The 20,647-nt window shown below is 45.9% G+C and overlaps 1 protein-coding gene across 12 annotated transcripts in view; it reads right to left on the minus strand.

Annotated features, from left to right (window-relative positions):
- Positions 1-20,647, minus strand: part of GRK4 (G protein-coupled receptor kinase 4) — a 64,126-nt gene that overhangs the window by 23,023 nt on the left and 20,456 nt on the right. For 11 of the 12 annotated variants that reach the window (XM_019657975.1, XM_019657982.1, XM_019657981.1 and 8 more), the window contains 6 exons: positions 19,404-19,481; positions 12,808-12,914; positions 8,693-8,785; positions 7,684-7,747; positions 4,513-4,653; positions 2,362-2,552 (listed from right to left, as the gene is read on the minus strand). In XM_019657975.1, the coding sequence (XP_019513520.1) occupies positions 2,362-2,552; positions 4,513-4,653; positions 7,684-7,747; positions 8,693-8,785; positions 12,808-12,914; positions 19,404-19,481 (674 nt within the window). The remainder of the gene's footprint in view (positions 1-2,361; positions 2,553-4,512; positions 4,654-7,683; positions 7,748-8,692; positions 8,786-12,807; positions 12,915-19,403; positions 19,482-20,647) is intronic. The other variant, XM_019657979.1, reaches the window with a different exon arrangement.

The following is a 20,647-nucleotide window of genomic DNA, read 5'->3' on the forward strand; positions in this document are numbered from 1 at the left end:
TGTTTCAGGCATTTACCTGAACCATCAGCAGGGGACTACAGCGGGCCCTCTAGGATGCGATGGCTCTCTGCTGACTTCTTAAAACCTGTTCTCCAAATAACATGAAACAGGCATGGGGCCGGCTGGCAACAGAAAGTCAGCTCGGGCTCGTTCTTCCTTCTGCTCCTCTGCTCACCTTCTCCAGGACACAACACAGCACACAGCTCCCCTGGAAGAACCACCTCTCCCCCTGCTTGGATCTTAGCCACCTTCCCAAGTGCAACCGAGGTTCCAGCAACTCCAGGAAGCCTTCCTTGACCAGGCCTGGGCCCAACTTAAAGCACTAATCCTGGAGGGAATTTCTGGGAGCCCATGATGTTTAACTGCTTGCAGACCGCAGGCACCCCTTTGCTAGACTCCTGACCGCACGGCACCGGGAGGCCAGCTCCACTCCGCAGGCACTCTGGAGGGGGGCGGGGGGCGGGGGCAGCGCCAGGGCTCTCAGTTCCACCTGGTGACATCTGTCCCCTAAGGACTGCTTAAAGCACCACCTGAATGCCTCCTCCCTCTGACCTTGAACAGGTGAAATAGTAAAGCATTTTTATTAGCATTGTCTCTCTACAAAAAGAAAAATTATCTTTCCAACACCTGGTCTGATAATACTTGTTAAGTGGCAATCTCTGAAAAGAAGACAGAGGACACAACACTTTTCCTTTGAAAAACGCAAGTGGTGCTTTAACAAGTGCTTAGATTAAAGGAGGATGCACCTTTAGTGGCTGAAAGCCATCGGTCACTCATTCAGCAAACACCTAGTGGGCGCCTCCTGGTGGCAGGTGTTGTGGACAGCGGGGTGAATGAGACAGACGTGGTCCAGTCCTCACTGTGTGCAGGCCAACCCAAACCTTCACCTGCTCAGCCTGAGGCCAAAGTGGGAGCCCGAGGTGAAAGGATGGGCAAATGAGAATCTTCCGACCAACCCAGTAAGACACCAGGACACCAGGAGCAAGCAGACGGGGCTTCACTGTGCTTAACTGTGTGAAGCTGTAATTTCCTCCAGGAGGAAAACCAGAATCAAAGCTCTCCCAGGCTTGTCCCACACTTCAGCATCATCAGTCACCCTGTAAGTATGGTGACAAGGCACTCTCCATTCAGACAACCACCTCTGTCTCTAGAGGAATCGTTCCCAGGGCAGCAATCCACCCCTTGCTCAACTCAAGGTGGGGCCATGTCAGCGCCACAGCCAAGCCTGAACCCGGTCCTCAAGAGATTTGGAACACAGCTGCGGGCCAGTGAGACAAAGAAAAGTCCGAGTCCATCAGGATAGGAATGGATGAGATAACGGCCTCCTGAGAAGCTTCCAGGCCAGCATGACCAGCCCTAGAGTGGGACAACACGAGTTCTGTGCGAGTGCCGAAGGGGCAGCACGCCTCCGTGCAGTCGGGCGGGGACATCGCCATGCCCACTCTGGGACAAGAAGCGGAGTTTCAGAGGGAAGGAAGAGGGGCAGCAAGGAAAGGCATCAATTGAGGAACCACACGTGCAAAGGGGAAAAGGTATGAGGACACCAGAGATGCTGGGAGCTGCAAATACGTGCACATGACAAGAAGAGAGGGCGCCCACCTAGAAAGCAGCAAGACACGGGGGCAGAGAGGTCAGTGGGGGATGGCGTTATGCAGGGTTCCACACTGGGGATGACGGGACAGCATCAGATCTGCACTAAGAAAGCCACTACTGTCACTCTCACGGAGGAGGGAGTGGCCAAGCTGGCGTTAGGGAGACCATTTCAAGTTTCTGTCTACAAAGTGGCCTATAGAAGACCTGAACTAAGCTGGTGATCCTAGAGAATAGTGAGTGGGGAAATATCCAGGAGCGATTTGGTGGCCGACTGGATGGGGAGGATGAGGACAAGGGAAACACAGAACCCCGGGGTTTTAGGACAAAGGGAACAGCTGGCGATGCCTGGGGAGAGCGGTCTGTGGGCCGGAGAAGAATGGCAGGGCCCAGGGCCCAGCACCTAGAGGACGGTGGGGGCCACTTCCCTTCCAACTAAATACACCAATCACAAAAAACTAGTTCTAACTATTAAATTAACTTTCTTCGCTGAATTTAAGATGCAAAAATATTAAAACTTTAAGACATTTAATTGTTATGCTGTCCTTAGTGTCAAACGTCTAAGAATCTCAGAAATGGGTCCTCATGCTTCTGTGAGTAGCACTGCCTGTAACATTTGCTCAACTGAACAAACAAAGCTACTCATTAGAGATTAAAGAGGACTGAAAGGAGCCCCAGGACCCGCCTCTTACGGCCATGCCTCCTGCAGCGTGAGCAAGCTGCCCCTGGCCCAGGCTGGCTCCCACAGGCCCAGGAGACATGGGCTCTTACCTGTACACGATCCGCTCCCTCTGCAGGTCCTCCAGGCCGCAGCACAGCTCGGCAGCGTAGAACACAGCTCTCTGCTCGTCCAGGCCGGGGCTTCCCAGGCTGTGGATGTGGAACTTCAAGTCCCCCCCGTTCATGATAGTCAGCACCAAGCACAGCGCGTCCCTGGTTTCGTAGGTGTAGCATAAACTCACCTAGAGGACGGCACAAGACAGACAGGCCCGCTCGCTCACTGAGGACCCGCGTCCCTGCTCACGGGCAGGTGTGTGATGGACGCCCTGCGCCCAAGGACTGGCACCCCACGCCATGGGCTCTGGGACCTGGGCCTGTGGAGGCTCTCATGGCAGTTCCCTTGAGGGACAGACTGGCGGTGTCTATCTAAGTGGGTCGGTGACAACACTTCCCAGACCTTGGGACCGTGACTCCTCAGAGCCACGCTCTTGTCACCGTCATCAAGCACAGCTACTCTGTGCTCCCAGAATGCTCCCGCCAGCAGGGCCCTCTCCAGGTCTCATGTTGTCAGTCAATGCCATCAGGCATAGCACCTGTCTTCTCCTGGGTCCGCAGGTGCACTCCTCCAACATGCAAACACAGGAGACCCTTCTCCTATGTTTTCATACACTTGTTATCCATCTGGAACCTCTTATACCAAGTGCCTAGTCAACGTTTATGTCTACTTCCCTATTGGTTTGTACGTCAGTTCTCACACACGCACACACGGCTAGAATTCTGATTGGGACTGCACTTAATTCGTTTAGTCTACACATCACTTTGGGGCAGAGCTGACATGGCCACAGCTTATCTTCTAACCCGTAACATGGTTCCCTCTATTTACTTAGGTTTCTGTCACTTCTTGTAATGGTGTTTAGAGTTCTCAGTGGGGAAGTCTTGCATACTTTCATTCGGTTTTTGCCTAGATTATGTTTCTAGATGTTATTGTAATTGGTATCAATTAAAAAATTTCATTTTCTACTTGTCTGTGACGGCATTGTGTTTAATAACTTGGACCGTCAACACACAGTCATGCTGTGGGTCAGGTTGCAGTGGGATGAGGAGTTGATGAACATGATGACCCAGGTACAGGTCAGGACCCACTGGCCAAATAGTAAGCAGGGGAAAAACAGCATCAAGGTGAAGGAAAGTATTTCTAGGTTCCTTGGGAGCAGTCAAGAATATAGAAACCAAAACATTTTATTTAAATAAACTGTTACTATTTATGTCCCTTTCATAAAGCTAGATTGTGGATTTCTGTATTTCAAGGTAGTTACACAAATATATGTAAAGCAACTCCAAGACAAGCCCATTTTATTAAAGATTTCCATGTAGCACATGTCAAACTGACATACTACACACCTAAACTCTCGCTGTTAAATTTAGATGCAGGCGGTACACTGTTTTGGAACATCTGACCCCGAGTACAAAGCAGCTGGCCTCAGAAATGAGAAATAAATAACCTGGCAGAAGTCATTGAATACAACAAATCATTCTACAAATTATCTTTCACTCTCTACCTTCACCTAGACCTTCATCATGCAGTAGGTGCTACAGGAAATGTGTAATTAGCTGGCGAGAAGCTAGGTTTGGAGATGAAAAGCACACATTAATGCCTGGTCTAGGGCCTGGAATGGGTCTTGAAAACTCAGCCCAAACCCCAGATGGTCAATCTTGACCTGCAACAGTGAAGGTGGGGTCTGAGGCTTCATTGGATCGGGCTATGCTACCTGAGGGCCACATCAGAAAGAGGACGAAGACGGAAACTGACTGAGGGCTAGAGAAGCGTCTTCCAGCTTACGGGTCAGTGCCCCACCAGCCAGAGCACTCCGCTGGAGGCTGACACTGCGCTGCAGGAGGCTCTGGCTGCCACCAGCCCAGGGAGAGGGCACCTGGCCAGCAACGCCACGCATGTAGGTGTGGGGGAGTGCAGAGGGTTTGGCACAAATCACAAGTTCAAGCGGGATTGTCACTGTTTTGTTTGTGTCCAGTAAGAATGAAGGAAAAAGAGGGCAGTTACTGAAACAAAGAGGCTCCCGGCACCTATCCCTGAGCCGCATCACGCGGCTCCACAGCTGGACCGAAGGGGCAAGGGCAGCAGGCCGGCTGAGGAAAGTGCTACTTATGTGGCCACCACAGGGAGGACAAAAAGGACATACTTACTACAAATCTACTGTGCACTTTTTCTAGGAGTCGTTTCTCATTTAGAGCCATAGCTTCACCTTTCCTCCTCTTTATTCTCTTTTTTTCTAGCTTTTTGCAGGCATACATTTTCCCTGTAGCTCTCACTTGACAGGCATAAACCTAGTTTTAAAAAAGAAAACAAAAAGGTTTATATATCCCTGACATTTCTTAGGCTACAAAAAGAAAATGGTTTCTTTCATGACAACCCCCCGGGCAAGAGCAGCAGCAGACCCTGCCGCGCCGAGGCCGCGCCAGCCGCCTCTTCCTTCCCTTCCAGCTTCCTCATCTACGCAAGGGCGCTGGGACAACCCAGTGACGACACTGTGCTTTCTAAACTCTGAGACAGTGGGCAAATGGAACTTGTTCATACCGACCATGGTGCCTCTGTTTAATCTAAATATGTCTCCCTATGTCTTTTTCCTTTTTGTATAAGAGCAAACTTTTGGAAACCAGATTTATGATTTTTTTTTTAAAGTTCAAGAATATAAGGAAATATATTTCATAGAATTCGTAGACTTGCATACATTTATTCCATTTAGTGTTAAAGTAATATTTATATATTACTTACATTTATATGATGAAAAAATTCAAACATAGAAAAATGGAGAGAACAGTGCAATGAGGCCCCAGGCACCGGTCCCCCCAGCTTCCGGACTACAGACATATGGCTGTCTTGTTTCCTCTGACTCCCACCCACTACACACACACGCTTACACACACCCCAGCCACATCTACTCTGCACCACACACACACACACACACACACACACACACACACACACACACACCACCCCCACATCCCATGCACATCTGCTCCAGCCTCACACACATACACACACGTACACACCACACATAGCTACTCCACATGCCACACATACACACACACCACACAGAGGATTACTTTAAAAGCAAATACAAGATATGACAGAATTTTACCCATCAATAAGATAATCCCAATGGTAAAATATAAAGCTCACTGTGGAAAATATTTTAAGTATTAACAAGGACAATGATAAAACTCACTCGAGATTCTAAGTAACGATCATTGATATTTTGCTGTAGAGCTTCTAATTACCCTTTGCACCTGTTCATACAAGAATATAGCCTTGTCCCCCCAACCCTCTCTAGCTTTTAGGGGAAAACTGGGCTTATGTTATAGAACAGGTAGTATTTTATAACCTCCTTATTTCATCTTATAGTATGACTATTTTCTCATCATTAAATGTTTTCCCAACATATGACTATTCCAAAATTTGATCATTTTCCTACCATCAGTCTTGGCACATAAATTTTTGCCTAGCTCTTTATCATTAAGAGAAAATCTTTTAAGTGGAACTGCCAAGTCAAAGGAAGAGAAGGGACAAGGGGCTGGGTGCCAGGCACTGCACTATCAGCGGGACACCAGCAGCCCAGGAGGCGGAGGTCACACACCTGCAAGTGACAGAACAGGAATCTGACCTCAGATCTGCCCAACTCTTAGGGGTGCGCTCTCTCCACTACGCTATGTTGCCTCTAACACAATGCAAGCAGAGGCCTACCCAACCCCCTCTCCACTGCACCCGCCTCAGGACCCTACAAATCTATTTTGGATTTAAAGCACTACTGTTGACAAAATCAGATAAAGCCTAGGCCCTTTCAAAGCCACCAGAGGAGGTGTTAGCATTTGGAAAAGGTACATGCACTGTGGAATGTGGTTTTGCAGGGCCCCGAGGCTGTGCCTGAGGGTCTAGGCTCTCCCTAACAGGCATCCTGAATGAGAATGGACCCTCTGGGCCTTGATACAGTGGACAGTACATGCAGGCCATCTGTGAAAAAACACCGTTTACTCGTCCACACAATCATTTGGAAACACAAGTAAATGTGCTAAAAAGTAACCTGTAAAATCATAAACACACCAAGTGTTTCACAACAGTTAACATTTGCCAAAAGGTTCTTACTAAACTCACTTGGAAAACTTACATGTGACTGTGATAGAACTTCATTCTTATGTAAACACAGGACCCACAGGCTTAAAACCTCTTTTCCTCTGAGTTTTGTACTTGGAAATCATGAAAGGCAGAATAGTAGGAAGAGAAGAGGGCAAATAACTTTCCTGCCCTAGGAGGTGTTCAGACCCAGGACGGATTTTTCATAGAAACGTCTGTTATGAAGGGGTCACAACGAGGACTTGGCTGGATTATGCCAGACGTTCTAAAGGTACCCAGAGCATACCTGAGGTACAACATGCTGACTGTTCTCAAGCAATGGCCATGTGGACTGATTTCTTACTCCACCAAACAGCGAACGTACACCAGTTCTCCTCTGTTACATCTGTAGTGTGCTGCCTCCTGGGTTGGCACTCCAGTTCACGGGAAGGGGCTTCACGTGGCTTTGGCTTTTACTTGGAATTTGGGAGCATGTGTGATGCAGACACATGCAGGCAGGGCAACCTCTTCTGACCACACATCCAGTTTCGGTTCCCATCTGGCTCTGCTGCCCCTGGGGACTTACTAATGCTGGGATGACTACGATCACTCCAGATAATTCCCAATGCAGTTCACACCTCTTTAAATCACCGAAACAGAAGCGGGAGTCTGTCCACCTCCTACAGGGGTCTTTATCTAGGAGAGCAGTCCTATTTAAACACTGCCGCTCATGAATTTGCTGGTAGTTTCCTCAGGATATTCCCAAATTTAATACATTTCCTAACACCTTTTGCTATAGGTGTGAGGTCCATATTTGTCCAAACAGAGCTGAGTTAAATAAGCATATTTAATAAGATACTCTGTACTACACGAACTTTTAGGCTAGTCCTAAATTATGGAAATACAGTAAACAGGAATTCCACAGTATAAAAACAGAATAATCTTTTCAATCAGGACAAACTGAGCTTGAACATCAAATGTGGGAAAACAAGTTCTTTAAGAAATATGAAGTCAAAGGTAAAATCACAAAGATAGTGAATTTTTTTTTTCTAGATCTCCTAATTTTTTGAAAGCTTGTAGCAAAGTGCCTTTTGCTCAAAGTTCAATGTTAATTCTCATGTTTGGCCAAAATTATTCCCCAAACACACAGTAAGGAAATGAATGTACTGGGAGCAATAATGTCTTTCAATTACCTTGCTGCCTACAGCTCTAGAAGCACTGCTCAGAAGTCGTCACATATTACTTACCTCTCCAAATCCGCCTTTTCCTAGAACTCTGTAATGTCTGAATGTTTTCTTTGTTACTGGTTGCCTAATGAAAAAAAAAAAGTTTCAGGCCTCACATCACATTGTTACTTTAAAAGAGAAAAGCCTGCCTAGCTGTTGTCCTAGCCTTTTTCATGGAACCGCATGGATCAAGGGGAGAGCCAGGCCTAGGGTGCCCGCGCTCAGGGACTGTGGCTCCCTCTAGTGGACAGCCCTCAGTTGCACTGAGAGAAATGAGCCCACGGAACTGCTAAGATTGAGCAAAAATACTGAAAATAGGTGCAAAACGGTCCAGTTACCTTTACCTACAAAAGACACATGCACAGCTAACCCACACTGGGAGACACATATGTGCTCTCAGGAGCTCCTCTTAGGCCTGTCAGAAAGCTACTGAGGAAAAGGACGTATCTGCAGAGCTACAGCGCTCTGTGCTTTGAAAGCAAGACCTCAAAGGAGACTACCCAACATGTCAAAAACACACGTATGAACTAGAACTGGAAATCTGATCGATCAACAATAATTGTAATAACAACAACACTGATGGCAGCCGACACAACCTGAGCATTTCATACACATTTCTCAGGCGACCCTACAGTACAGGAGAGTGGACTGTAAGTACCTCTATTCTACGAACAAGGACCTGAAGCTCATAAAGACTGTCACTTGCCTGAGGCCACACAGCTAGCGCCACGTGAGCAGAGGTTGAGACCAAGACACAAACACTGCATTGGAAGATATTTCTGTGAATCTAGGATATGTTTTATTTCCTAACTACTGCACCAACGGGACTGACAGCCATTTTAAAAAAACAGAACAGAGTCAACTGAATGAGAATAAACTGAATAATATATATTAATAATTTCTGTACAAAAACACCAAATACAACACAAGATTGCCAATAGTATTTTGAAAGACGGGAAAGTATACATCGATGAGTATGCATTAGGAGAAGTTACTACTCATTTTCATTGCACTTTAAGTTAGGACATACCTTTCCAGCCATTTCCACTGTAAAAATCGAGCAAAATATGGGCTTTCTTGGTAGTCTTCAAATGGTTCTCCACTTAAGTAGCTATGGACAGCTCTAGAAAAAGATTTATGCAATCATATACCTGTGTTGCATTTCAACATGAAAACAGCTCTGTGTTAGTGCACTTGATATGGGAAAGCTAATCATACATAATCCAGAGTAATGAGCTTTACAATCATAGCATTCCACGTGGTTTCTAATACTATCAGTGAAAATAGGAAGGCAAGAATTCAAAAGAAAGCAATCAATTTACCCTCCCAGAGTCAGAGGTTCTTTTTATGTATATGGATATCAGAGAAATAATTACTTGATAAAAACAATCAATAAGTAAAAAGACAATAGTTTAAAGTATATTCAAAGTGTGTGTGCACCTGCATACATGTGCACAGGGATGTATATTTCAGGAGGGAATGCAAACATTTTGTAAACAAAACTGGAGTGAATGTCTAAATGATAACAGTAATAAGGTAGAAAATGTTAATACATGACACAACCTTTTTTTGACACTGAAAATAAAGCACCTAATAAATTATTTTACGCTACACATTTCTTGGAGCAATTTTATGCAATTAGCCATGTCTCTTAGGCTTTATTTATTCATAATTTTATTATAGAAGTAATAAAATGCTTACTTGGGGCATAGATAGGGACTGTTAATAAATATCTACTGAGTAGATGCAAGCACTGTGCTGGATGCTGGAGGAAAAACGTGTTCTGTGGCGGTGACGGGTTAGTTGGCTCAGTTGGTTAAAGCGTGTTGCTGATAACACACCAGGGTTGCCAGTTCGATCCTCGCATGGGCCACTGTGAGCTGCGCCCTCCCTAAAAGAGTCAACTATGCCATTGTAGCATCAAAACAATGTGTAACCGATGACCACAGCCGTTCCCCAATAAAAAATTTTTTTTTTAATCCTAAGGCTAAAATGGGGGAGCATACAGTAATTGTAAAAAGAGAAAAGATGCTCTTCGGGTGAAAGGAAAGATTATGAAAAAACAAGGTGCAATTATTAGGTAAGTTAAATGACATCAACTGCTAGAAACCTGAACCCTGAACAAGGAGGAACCTACAGCCCAGTGTCGAGAGGCACAGGCCTGTCTGCATGAGAAGACTCCCATTACTCGTGAGTGGGACCGGTCCTGGCAATCCGATTTCTCCCACTGGGTGTGGCTGAATTCAGGGTCTGGAGAGGGGGGACGATCCTGGGTTATCCAGAGGGGCCCTGAATGCCATCACCAGTGTCCTTATGAGAGCGAGGCAGAGGGAGATGTGAACACACACTGCGTAACAAAAGGCTACGGAAAGACAGAAGCAGAGGTGATTGGAAGGTGCTACACTCCTGGCTCTGAAGATGGAGGAAGGGGCCATGAGCCAAGCAACACAGCTCTGGAAGCTGCAAAGGCAGGAAGTGGATTCTCCCCCAGAGCGTCAAGGGGAGCGCAGCCCCGCTGACACCCAGGTTTCTGCCCAGGGACACAGTCTTCAGACTTCTGACCTCCAGAACTGTAGGAAAGGAAATGTGTGATGCTTTAGACCACCGTGTTTGTAACAGTCTTACAGCAGCCGACAGGAAATGAATACAGATTTCTCTGCCACTCCACATGGTTATAAGTTCCCTAGGGGTAAGGGGCCAAGTCACTGTTGCTTATCACTTTATTCCCAGAACCTAGGTCAATGACAGGCACATAGTAGGTGCTTCATGTTTTCCAAAAAGAGTAATACACCAAGGCTCTGGACTATATTTTCTTAAGGCATGTAAAAATGTAAACTCAAGCAACAGGGTTTCATTTTGTTTGGTTCTCTGCTATAAACTCAACTCACAGAAGGAAACTATTATGGGTTGAAATGCATTCCCCAAAGAGATGCAAAGGCCTAGCCGTGCACCTGTAAATGAGACCGTACTGGAACAAGGTCGCTGCAGATGGAACTGGTTAAGATGGGGTCATGTGGAGCAGGGTGGCCCTCACTCCGATATGACCAGTGTCTCTGTAAGAGGAGGAGGAAACAGAGATAGAGACACACAGATGGCCATGTGACAGATGCAGACTGAAACGCTGCAGCTACAAGCCAAGGACCACTGAGGAAAAGCAGCCACCACGAGGACCTGGAAGAGGCAGGAAGGCTCCCCTCCTGGAGGTCTGTGAGAGCAGGACCCGCTGACACCTTGACTTCAGACTTCCAGGTGCCAGGACGGTGAGATCATGTACTCCTGTGGTTTTACGCGGCCTAGTTTGCGGAGCCTTGTTGTGGTAGCCTCAGGATGATACAGCTCCTGACAAAGGGTGGGTCTCAGCTGAATGAGTGAATAAGTGACACCGACGTCTTGCAAAACCATATAAAGGACTGATCACTTCAGAAACCGTTCTTTCTTCCTGTGTACCTAAGGAAGCTGAATTTAGCCAACGTGTTCTGACTGAGAACTTTCTGTGTGGCAAAGGTCAGGAGAAAAGAAGTGTCAGCAAATGCCTGGCTCTAAGAAACTAGGCATAAGCACAGGGGGCCAGGAGCCCGCCAAGCTGTCTACAATGGGAGCCATCCTGGGTGTCACCTGGGGATGTGTAATGACTGCTCCTGATCTGCCTCTCCTTAGAGAAGGCCACTGTTCTGACTTGGAAAGGCCCCTGATAAGAACTCTCTGCTGAGGGCCGGCCAAGTGGCTCGGTTGGTTGAGAGCTGGCTTAAGAGCACGAGCTCTGAGCAACAGGGCCGCCAGTTCGATTCCCACATGGGCCAGTGACACTGCGCCCGAGCTAAGCCGTCGCTGAGCTGCCAACAGGTGGCAGGATGGCGCAGCGGGTGTAACAACAAGATTGCCTGTTCAACAATGGGCTATGTTCACCCACAACTAAGACTGAATTCGGCACCTTGAGCTGAACTGCCATCCGGATGGCTCAGTAGCTACAGCGTGCACTCTTAACAACAAGGCTGCTGGTTCGACTCCCACATGGGATGGTGGCTATGCCCACCTGCAACTAAGATTGAACACAGCACCTTGAGCTTAGAGGCCACGAGCTGCCAACAGGAAGCCAGATGGCAACTGGCGCCATCCACAACAAAGATTGAAGAACAACTTGGCCGGTCCCCTTCCCCAATTCCCCAACACTGTTCCCCTCTCCCAATTCCCCAATAAAATCTTTAAAAAAAAAAAAAGAACTCTCTGCTGAGAAGCCCCTGCAGGCCCCACCCAGGCCACACACCAGAAAGGGGATCATTTAACATACATAGTAAAAGCAATAACAATAACAACAACAAAATATTGCTTATAATTAGTAGCAATCAAAAAAGAAACACTAAAAAGTGGAGTTTTTTGGGGGTTTTTAAAAAGATTTTTTATTGGGGAGTTGAGGGAGGGGAACAATGTTGGGGAATCGGGGAAGGGGAACAGACAAGTTGCTGTCCTTTTGTTCTCCAGTCTAGTTGTGGAGGACATCGCTTCACTGGCCCATGTTGGTATTGTGATCATTATGCTCTTCCTGGCTGAGGCAGATCGGTCACCGGCCATTGGACGGCCACTCACGGCAGCTCACACAGGCTGCTAGCCACTAACAGTAGTTTATGGCAGCCCACTGCAGCCCCATTGCAGCCTACACCGTCGCCGGCGACTCACGGCAGCCTAGCTCCAGGTTGAGCTGTTGTTCACCATCTTAGCTGTAGAGGGCGCAGTGTCACCGGCCCTCATGTGGAATCCGAACCGGGGCCCTGCTGCTCAGAGCTGGTGTCCCAAGCCAACTCTTAACCAATGCACCACTCGGCCGGCCCAAAACACTAACTAGTTTTAATTTACTTTCTCAGTAAAATTCAAAATCACCTCTATTTGTTGTGGAAAAGACATAGGAATAAACCCACAGGTATCATGTTATAGTTTCAATAATTAACATTATTTAAACAATTATCATCAAACAATTATCCAGTTGTTTTTCTTTCTAATCTAAAATTCCTTCGAATGCATCTATAATTAAACCTTAATCATAACAGTAAAATTATTTCAGATCAAATACATGGCCGGTGCTTATGCCTTTTTCCAGTTATATCACAAATGTCTGGGCCGTACGCCCGCAGGGCTGGGCCCACCACTCACCTCGTGCAAACTGCAAAGGCTTCTTTGGGAGGGTCCTCCTCCTCCAGCCTCAGTCGACATTCTCTCAGCACACGTGGAGGCACTTCTGGTAAAGGAACCGCCGAAGTCTGAATGCAGCACAAACCAAATACGTAACAGTTAGTGATTTCGTAGTTTACCAACTGTGAACGCCACCTAATGCTTATTGGAAAAAAACGAAACATAAAGTGCATGAAATAGCAAGTCAAAGTCCCACCTAACTCTGCCCCGTGTCATTTTCCGGGGTTCAGAGTGTTGTCTACCTCTCCCTGTGTACATCTTGGGAAACAGGGTCTCCAAGAGATACCGTAGCCCCAAGTTCACAGCAGCACAATTCACAACAGCCAAAGGAGCAGCCCAAGTGCCCATCATCAGATGAATGGAGAAACGAAATGTGGTCCATCCATTCAACGGAATATATTATTCAGCCTGAAGGAAGGAAATCCTGACAACTGCTACCACAAGGATGGACCTGGAGGATAATATGCCACATGAATTAAGCCAGACATGAGAGGACAAATTCTGCATGATTCCACTTATATAATGTCCCAGGGCACATAGATGCAGAGACAGAGAGAAGGGTGGGTGCCAGGGACTGGGGTGGGGGATGGCGAGCTGTTGTTTCATGGGGACAGTGTTTCCGCTTTGCAACATGAAAAAGTTCTGGAGATGACAGCAGGGACAGATATATAATAATGTGAGGGCCGGCCGAGTGGCTCAGTTGGTTAAGAGCTCGCTCAAGAGTTTGAGCTCTGAGCAACAGCAGTTCGAGTCCCGGCCCGAGCTGAACAGCCGCTGAGCTGCCAACAGGTGACAGGATGGCTCAGCTAAAAAAAAATTATAATAATAATAATGTGAATGTGAATGGATTTAGTGCTGCTAAGCTGGACACCTACAAATGGTTAAGATGACAAATGTTATGTTATATATTTTTTTACAGTTAAAAATGCCAACACGGGGCCGGCCAAGTGGCACGTTGGTTAAGAGCTGTCTTGGGACGCCGGCTGAGTAGCAGGGCCCCGGTTTAGATCCCACATGAGGGCCAGTGACACTGTCCTCTACAGCTAAAATGGTGAACAACAGCTCGACCTAGAGTTGGGCTGCTGTGAGTCGCCGGCAATGGCGTAGGCTGCAGTGAGGCTGCAGTGGGCTGCCATAAGCTACCGTGTGTGGCCAGCAGCCAGCGTGAGCGGCCGACAGCCAATGTGAGCTGCCAAGAGCCGTCGTGAGTAGCCGTCCGGAGGCCGGCAACTGATCTGCCTCGCCCGGGAAGAGCACAATGATGATACCAACATGGCAGTGAAACAACGTCCTCCACAACTAGACTGAAGAACAAAAGGATAACAACTTGTCTGTTCCCCTTCCCCCAATTCCCCAATAAAAATAAATAAATAAAAATTTTAAAAAATAAAATAAAAATCGGACTGTCTTTTTACCACTGAATGGTAAGAATTCTTCGTATATCCTGGATTCTAGACCCAAGCCAGATGTTGGGCTCACAGATGTTTTCTCCCACACTGTAAGCTGTCTTTTCATTTTCTTTATAGTGTGCTTTAAAGCACAAAGTTTTTAATTTTGATGAAAGCCAATTATCTATTTTTTCTTTTGTTGCTGAACCTTTGATGTCATATCTAAGGAACCACTGTCTAAACCAAGGTCACAAAGATTTACACTTAAGAGTTCTACACCTAAGGGGCCAGCTGAGTGGCGCGTTGGTTAAGAGCTGGCTTGGGACGCCAGCTCTGAGCAGCAGAGCCCCGGTTCAGATCCCACATGGGCCAGTGACACTGCCCTCTACAGCTAAAATGGTGAACAACAGCTCGACCTGGAGCTGAGCTGCTTTGAGTCGCCAGCGAAGCGGTAGGCTGCAGCCCCTGCTGCAGTGGGCTGCCATAAGCTACCGTAAGTGGCCAGCAGCCAGTATGAGCTGCCAAGAGCCAGTGTGAGCGGCCTTCCAGAGGCCGGCGACCGATCTGCCTCATTCGGGGAGAGCTCAATGATAATACCAACATGAGCCAGTGAAGCAACATCCTCCACAACTAGGTTGAAGAACAAAAGGACAGCAACTTGTCTGTTCCCCTTCCCCAATTCCCCAATAAAATCTTAAAAAAAAAAAAAAAGTTCTACACCTAAGTTTTACACATTAGAGATTTCCTCTAAGAGTTTTACAGCTTTGGTTTGTACATATTTAACTATTTAACCCATCTGAAATTATTCTTTGTAGATGGCGTAAGGTCCAACTTCATTCTTTGCGTGTGGGTACCCAGTTGTCCCAGCACCGTATATGGAAAGGCTACTTGTTCTCCACTGAGTTGTCCTGGCACCTTTGTTGTAAGTCACTTGATTCTAAATGTGTGAATTTGTTTCTGCACTCTCTATTCCATTGATCTGTACAACTGCCCTTATGCCAGCACCATACTGTCTCAATTACTGTAGTTTTGTAGTAAGTTTTGAAATTGAGAGGTATAAGTCCTCCGACTTTGTTTTATTTCAAGGTCATTATGACTATTCTGGTCCCTTGAGTGTGCACGTGAATTCTAAGATCAGCATGTTAATTTCTGCAAAAAGCGGGGCTAGGATTTTGCTAGGGATTCTAATGACTCTCTACATCAATTTGGGGAGTAGTCATCTTAACAATATTAAGCTCTCTAATCCATGAACACACGATGTCTTTCCACTTACTTAATTTCTTTCAATAGTGTTCTGAAGTTTTTCAGTATACATAAGTCTTGCACTTCTTTTGTTATATTTACTCCCAATGATTTTATGATGCTTCTGTAGCGGAACTGCTTTCTTAATTTCATTTTTGGACTTTAAGTGCTAGCATATAGAAATACTACTGAAGTTTCGGTAGTGATCTAGGACCTGCAGCCTTATTAGCTCTAGCAGTTTCTTCCCCCAATGTATGTGTGGATACTTTAGGACTCTCTATACACAAGTGCTATGGTCCGAATGTGTCTCCCACCCAAATTTGTATGTTTAAATCCTGCCCCCAAAGTGACAATATTAGGATACAGGGGCTCTGGGAGGTGCTCAGCTCATGAGGATGGAGCCCCAGAATGGGACTAGTGCCCATAAAGAGGCTCCACAGAGCTCCCTAGCCTCTTTCCCCATGTGAGCACACAGCAGGAAGCTGCCAGCTGTGAACCAGGAAGGGCACCTTGCCAGAAGGCAACTGTGTTGGCACCCTGATCTTAAGGCCACCAGCCTGCAGAACTGAGAGCAATAAATGTCTGTTGTCTATAAGCTACTAAGACTGTGACCTTTTGTTACAGCCTCCTAAATGAACTAAGACAACAACATCATGTCATCTGCAAATAGACGGCTCTACTTCTTCCTTCTCAACCTGGATAGCTTTTATTTATTTTTCTTGCCTAATTCCCTGGCTAGAATTTCCAGTACAAATGCCAAACAGAAGTGACGAGAGCAAACAGCCTTGTCTTGTTTCTGATCTTAAGATGAAATCACCCGACCTTTCACATTTAAGTATGACGTCAGCTGTGAGTGTTTCACTTACATCTTTTATCAGGTTGATTAAGTTCCATTCCATTCCTAATTTGTTCGGTGCTTTTATTACGAAAGTCTTTGCATTTTGTCATATGCTTTTCCTACCTCTAATAAGATGATCATGTGGTGGGTTGTTTTTTTTGCCTTTATTAATAGGATGTATTATATGAATTGATTATCAGATGTTGGACCAACTTTGCATTCCCGGGATAAATTATACTTGGTTTTGGTCATGATTTTTTTTTTTTAATGTAAACCACTTTTGGCTGAATTTTAGTATTTGGGAATCCTGAAAAGAAACCTAAGAATGACTGAGGATAAAAGGCTTTACCCTTTTAAAAGAATTAAAAAATGCAAGATTGAACACACACAATCTGACCTTACTTTTACATGCTTTAAGGTATGCTGGATTGTTGAAATTTGAGTAAAGGCGTTCCCTTTTCAATATGCAAAAGACACATTTTTTTTTTAAGAAGAGACAAGAAAAAGAAAAACTACAATGATGATTTGACCCATTATTATTTTTTCTTAAGTAAAGCACAAGTGTAGTTTCCCCAATTGCTGGTAATAAAAGTAAAAAAAAAAGCTTTCAAGCTGCACCATCTTCAGGCAGCACACGAACATCTCTCCCCATTACTGAGTCACAGATGGCTGTCTGCCCCTCCCTTCTCCTGCTGCATTGCTGCTTCCACCATGAGTACTCTTTAAATTATGTCTTTCTGCTTGGCAACCTTCCTTGTTATGAGAGAAGGAAAAAAGGAGTTAACAAAAAAGATTTAAAAAACTAGATAAATGAAACGTCTCTTCTACTCTTCCCAATCAGTGTCCTACAAATGATGCAGATGCTGTAACAGCTGTGCCTGAAAAGAGCGATCTCTGAGCTATGGTACTGAGGCTGGGGCTGGGGCAGACACAAGCTTTGGAGTCAGACCTCTGTGGGTCTGTCCTATCTCTGCTGCCCACTGGCCACGCGTACATCTTTGTGCCCACAGTGCACCGGCCTTCCCCTCTGGCACTCCATCTTCTGCACCAATGAGTTTCCCCTACTTGATGGCACTAGCATCTTTAGTTAGTGAGGCTCAAAATCGGAATATTTTGGCCTCATTCTCACACTATTCTCCAACTCCAATCTCTACATATTTAATTCCTGGCTCCATGACTGACTAGCTATGTAACCTTTGGTAAGTCATGTCACCACTCTGATTTTCAATTTTATCATATGAAAATCAATGTAATAATGTGCCTACTTCATAGGCTTATTGTGCACATTAAATAATTAGATGCATAAGGCTTAGAGCAGCATTCACTAAATGTTAGCTATCACGGTCATTACTGTTCTCCTCCAACCCTGTAACAGAGGGACCTGCCCAGGCTTGGGCTCCTAATGGCCTACAAAGAGAGGGTCAGAAGGGCAGCAGGTTACAGCTCTAATTTCAGGGACATACTAAACTGCAAGAACCTAGTGAATCAAAAAGCTTTCAGGAGGGGCTGTCAGGTGGCTCATTTGGTTAGAACATGAGCTCTGAGCAACAGGGTTGCTGGTTCAATTCCCACATGGGTCAGTGAGCTGTTGCCTTACAACCGATTCCAATACCACCCCCCCTGCATTAGCCTCTAACCCTATTAGTTATGAGGGAGTGTCTAGGTATGACCAGGCTGGTAAAGCTCTCTCTGGGGGGGTGTCTCAGGTGACTGGGACCTATTGGAATGATAATAGTTATCTCCCCTGGGAGGACACAGTAACAAGTGTTCTGGGGCTATGTGGCCGCATGTGTGAAGGCATAGCATTTGTTGGAACACAATGGGATATGTTAATGGAAAGAGGCCCGAAGGCACACAAATCACACACGGTTGCTAATTGATTGACAGCAGTTTTACTTCTTTGAAGATTCTCAATAAAAGCCATGCGCTGACCGGATTCGGGGCTCAGTCTTCTCTGGCTGAGTCCCTTGGTCTCGCTCTTATCTTACTTTTGTCTCTTTGACTTTATTCAATCTGCATCACTCCTCTCGAGACCCATTTGCCCTTGCCACGCAGGACGTGACAGTGAGCTGCACCCCCTGCAACTAGATTGAAGACGACAACTTCAGCTGAGCTACCAGTGGACAGCTGAGTGGCTCAGTTGGTTAGAGAGTGTGCGCTGAGCAACAGGGTTTCCAATTTGACTCCCACATGCGATGGTGGGCTGCACCTCCCAGCAACTAGATTGAAAACGGCAACTGAACTTGAAACTGAGCTGCGCCCTCCACAACTAACACTGAAGAGCAACAACTTGACTTGGAGCTGATGGGTCTTGGGAAAAACACACTGTTCCCCAATAAAGTTAAAAAAATTATTTTAAAAAAAAAAAAGCTTTCAGGAGATAAATGTTATTTTCAGTCCAAGAGAGGCAAATAAAATTCTCTAATTCTATATTCTGTTTGAGAAAACATAGAAACTTTTAAATTCTTTGAATCAATTTTCTAAGAGAATCAATTGTTAATTTCCTCACCGAATCAAAAGAAAATGCAGAAGAGGAACATTTATAAGAAACCAAAGATTTGGGGCCAGCCTAGTGGCTTGTTGGTTAAGAGTTGGCTTGGGAGCACGAGCTCTGAGCAGTAGGGCTGCCAGGTCGGATCCCACATGGGCCAGTGACATTGCCCTCTATAGCTAAGATGGTGAACAACAGCTAAACCTGGAGCTGGGCTGCCGTGAGTCACCAGCAACGGCGTAGGCTGCAGCCCCTGCTGCTGTGAGCCACCATGAGCAGCCATCCAATGGCAGGTGACCAATCTGCCTCAGCTGGGAAGAGTGCAATGATCACAATACCAACATGGGCCAGTGAAGCGACGTCTTCCACAACTAGACTAAAGAACAAAAGGACAGCAACTTGTCTGTTCCCCTTCCCTGATTCCCCAAGGCTGTTCCCTCCCCAAATTCCCCAATAAAATCTTTAAAAAAAAAAACAAAAAAAACTAAAGATTTGAACATGCTTATTATTTCTTATCCAATTAGGTAAAAACGTCTGTGCACACCACTTATTTAGGTAACTTATTCACAAATCTTTATATCCAAAGGAGAAAACACACCTTATTACTGAAGAATGTGTCTAGGACCAGCTGTCCACAAGCTCTTCGGTCTTCATCAGTGGCCACTTCATAGTCGGCCTAATTGTGGAGATGACAGAAAAAAAAAATGTTAGTTAAGCTTCTTCACTGACCTCATACTGTTTCCAATTCTCTGCCTTATGGAATCAACTTGGTTCCCTAAGAACCAGAGAGCAGCTCTACTGATCAAGCGTCTGCAGCTCCTCTTTGGGAAACTAACAGCTATGAGGGGGGAAGCCAGTTTTTGAAAGGGTTAATTAACAACATAGTAGAACACACACCCATAATGCTCTCTGTCTTATATTTTCAGCCATGGAATGTGGCCCCCAAACTGGGCTAAAAAAACAGCTTGAGCAGCTCAAGACAGCAGCACCGCAGAAATGCCTGCAAGGCAATTGGAAACGTGAGTGCAGCGCTCCTAGGAAGTCACTGTTGGTGATGCCTAAGGGACGGGGGTCATCCCCACAGGCATCAGGTCCCCTCTAGTGGACACCACCAGAACAGGTGAACGAGTGGACACAGGCCAGAACACAGAGGAAGCCTCAGATAGCTAAACATCTATAAAGGGGAAGCAAGGAAGAAGAAGTGGAAAAGAAAAAGAAAACCAGGAGAGATATCACAAAAGCCTAGATACCAGGATTTCAAGAAGACGCTACTCAACAATGTCAACAGACACTGAGACTCAAGCACGAGAATACCTCCATGAAGCCTCCGGGTTTTGCAAGTAGGGACCTTAGGAGAGCAGTGAAGCTAAAGCCGATGGAGCTGAGGAGAGAAGCGAGGAAATGAAGACCAAAGGAAGTTGATTTACTGAGCACATTAAAAGTACTCCAAGACAAAGTCCTGTGGACAGGAACCCAGCCTCACACTTCATTCTATACCCTTCACAGGTCCAGCCCAGGGGCTAAGGCCAGCAGGCTGACTGCCCAGTCAGAGACAGCGTCACGGTCAATGTTCAAGGGCACTGCACTCACCATGACGGTTCACCAGCACACTGTTTGCCTAAAAAGCCTTTAAACTTAAGTTCTGGGCTTCCGGATACCATATGGCAGGCACCCAGTTAATGGAAAAGACAGCACTGTGAATATACGCTGGGTTTCTTTTTTTTTTTTTTTTTAATAAAAAAAAAAACAAACTGATGACATGTGCTGGGAAGCAAGATCTCAAATGCCCCTTCTGACATGGTCTGTCTTGATGTGCCAGCTTGGCAAGCAACAATCTCCATT

This window comes from Hipposideros armiger, unplaced genomic scaffold, assembly GCF_001890085.2.
Source record: "Hipposideros armiger isolate ML-2016 unplaced genomic scaffold, ASM189008v1 scaffold_282, whole genome shotgun sequence".
Taxonomy (NCBI): Eukaryota; Metazoa; Chordata; class Mammalia; order Chiroptera; family Hipposideridae; genus Hipposideros; species Hipposideros armiger.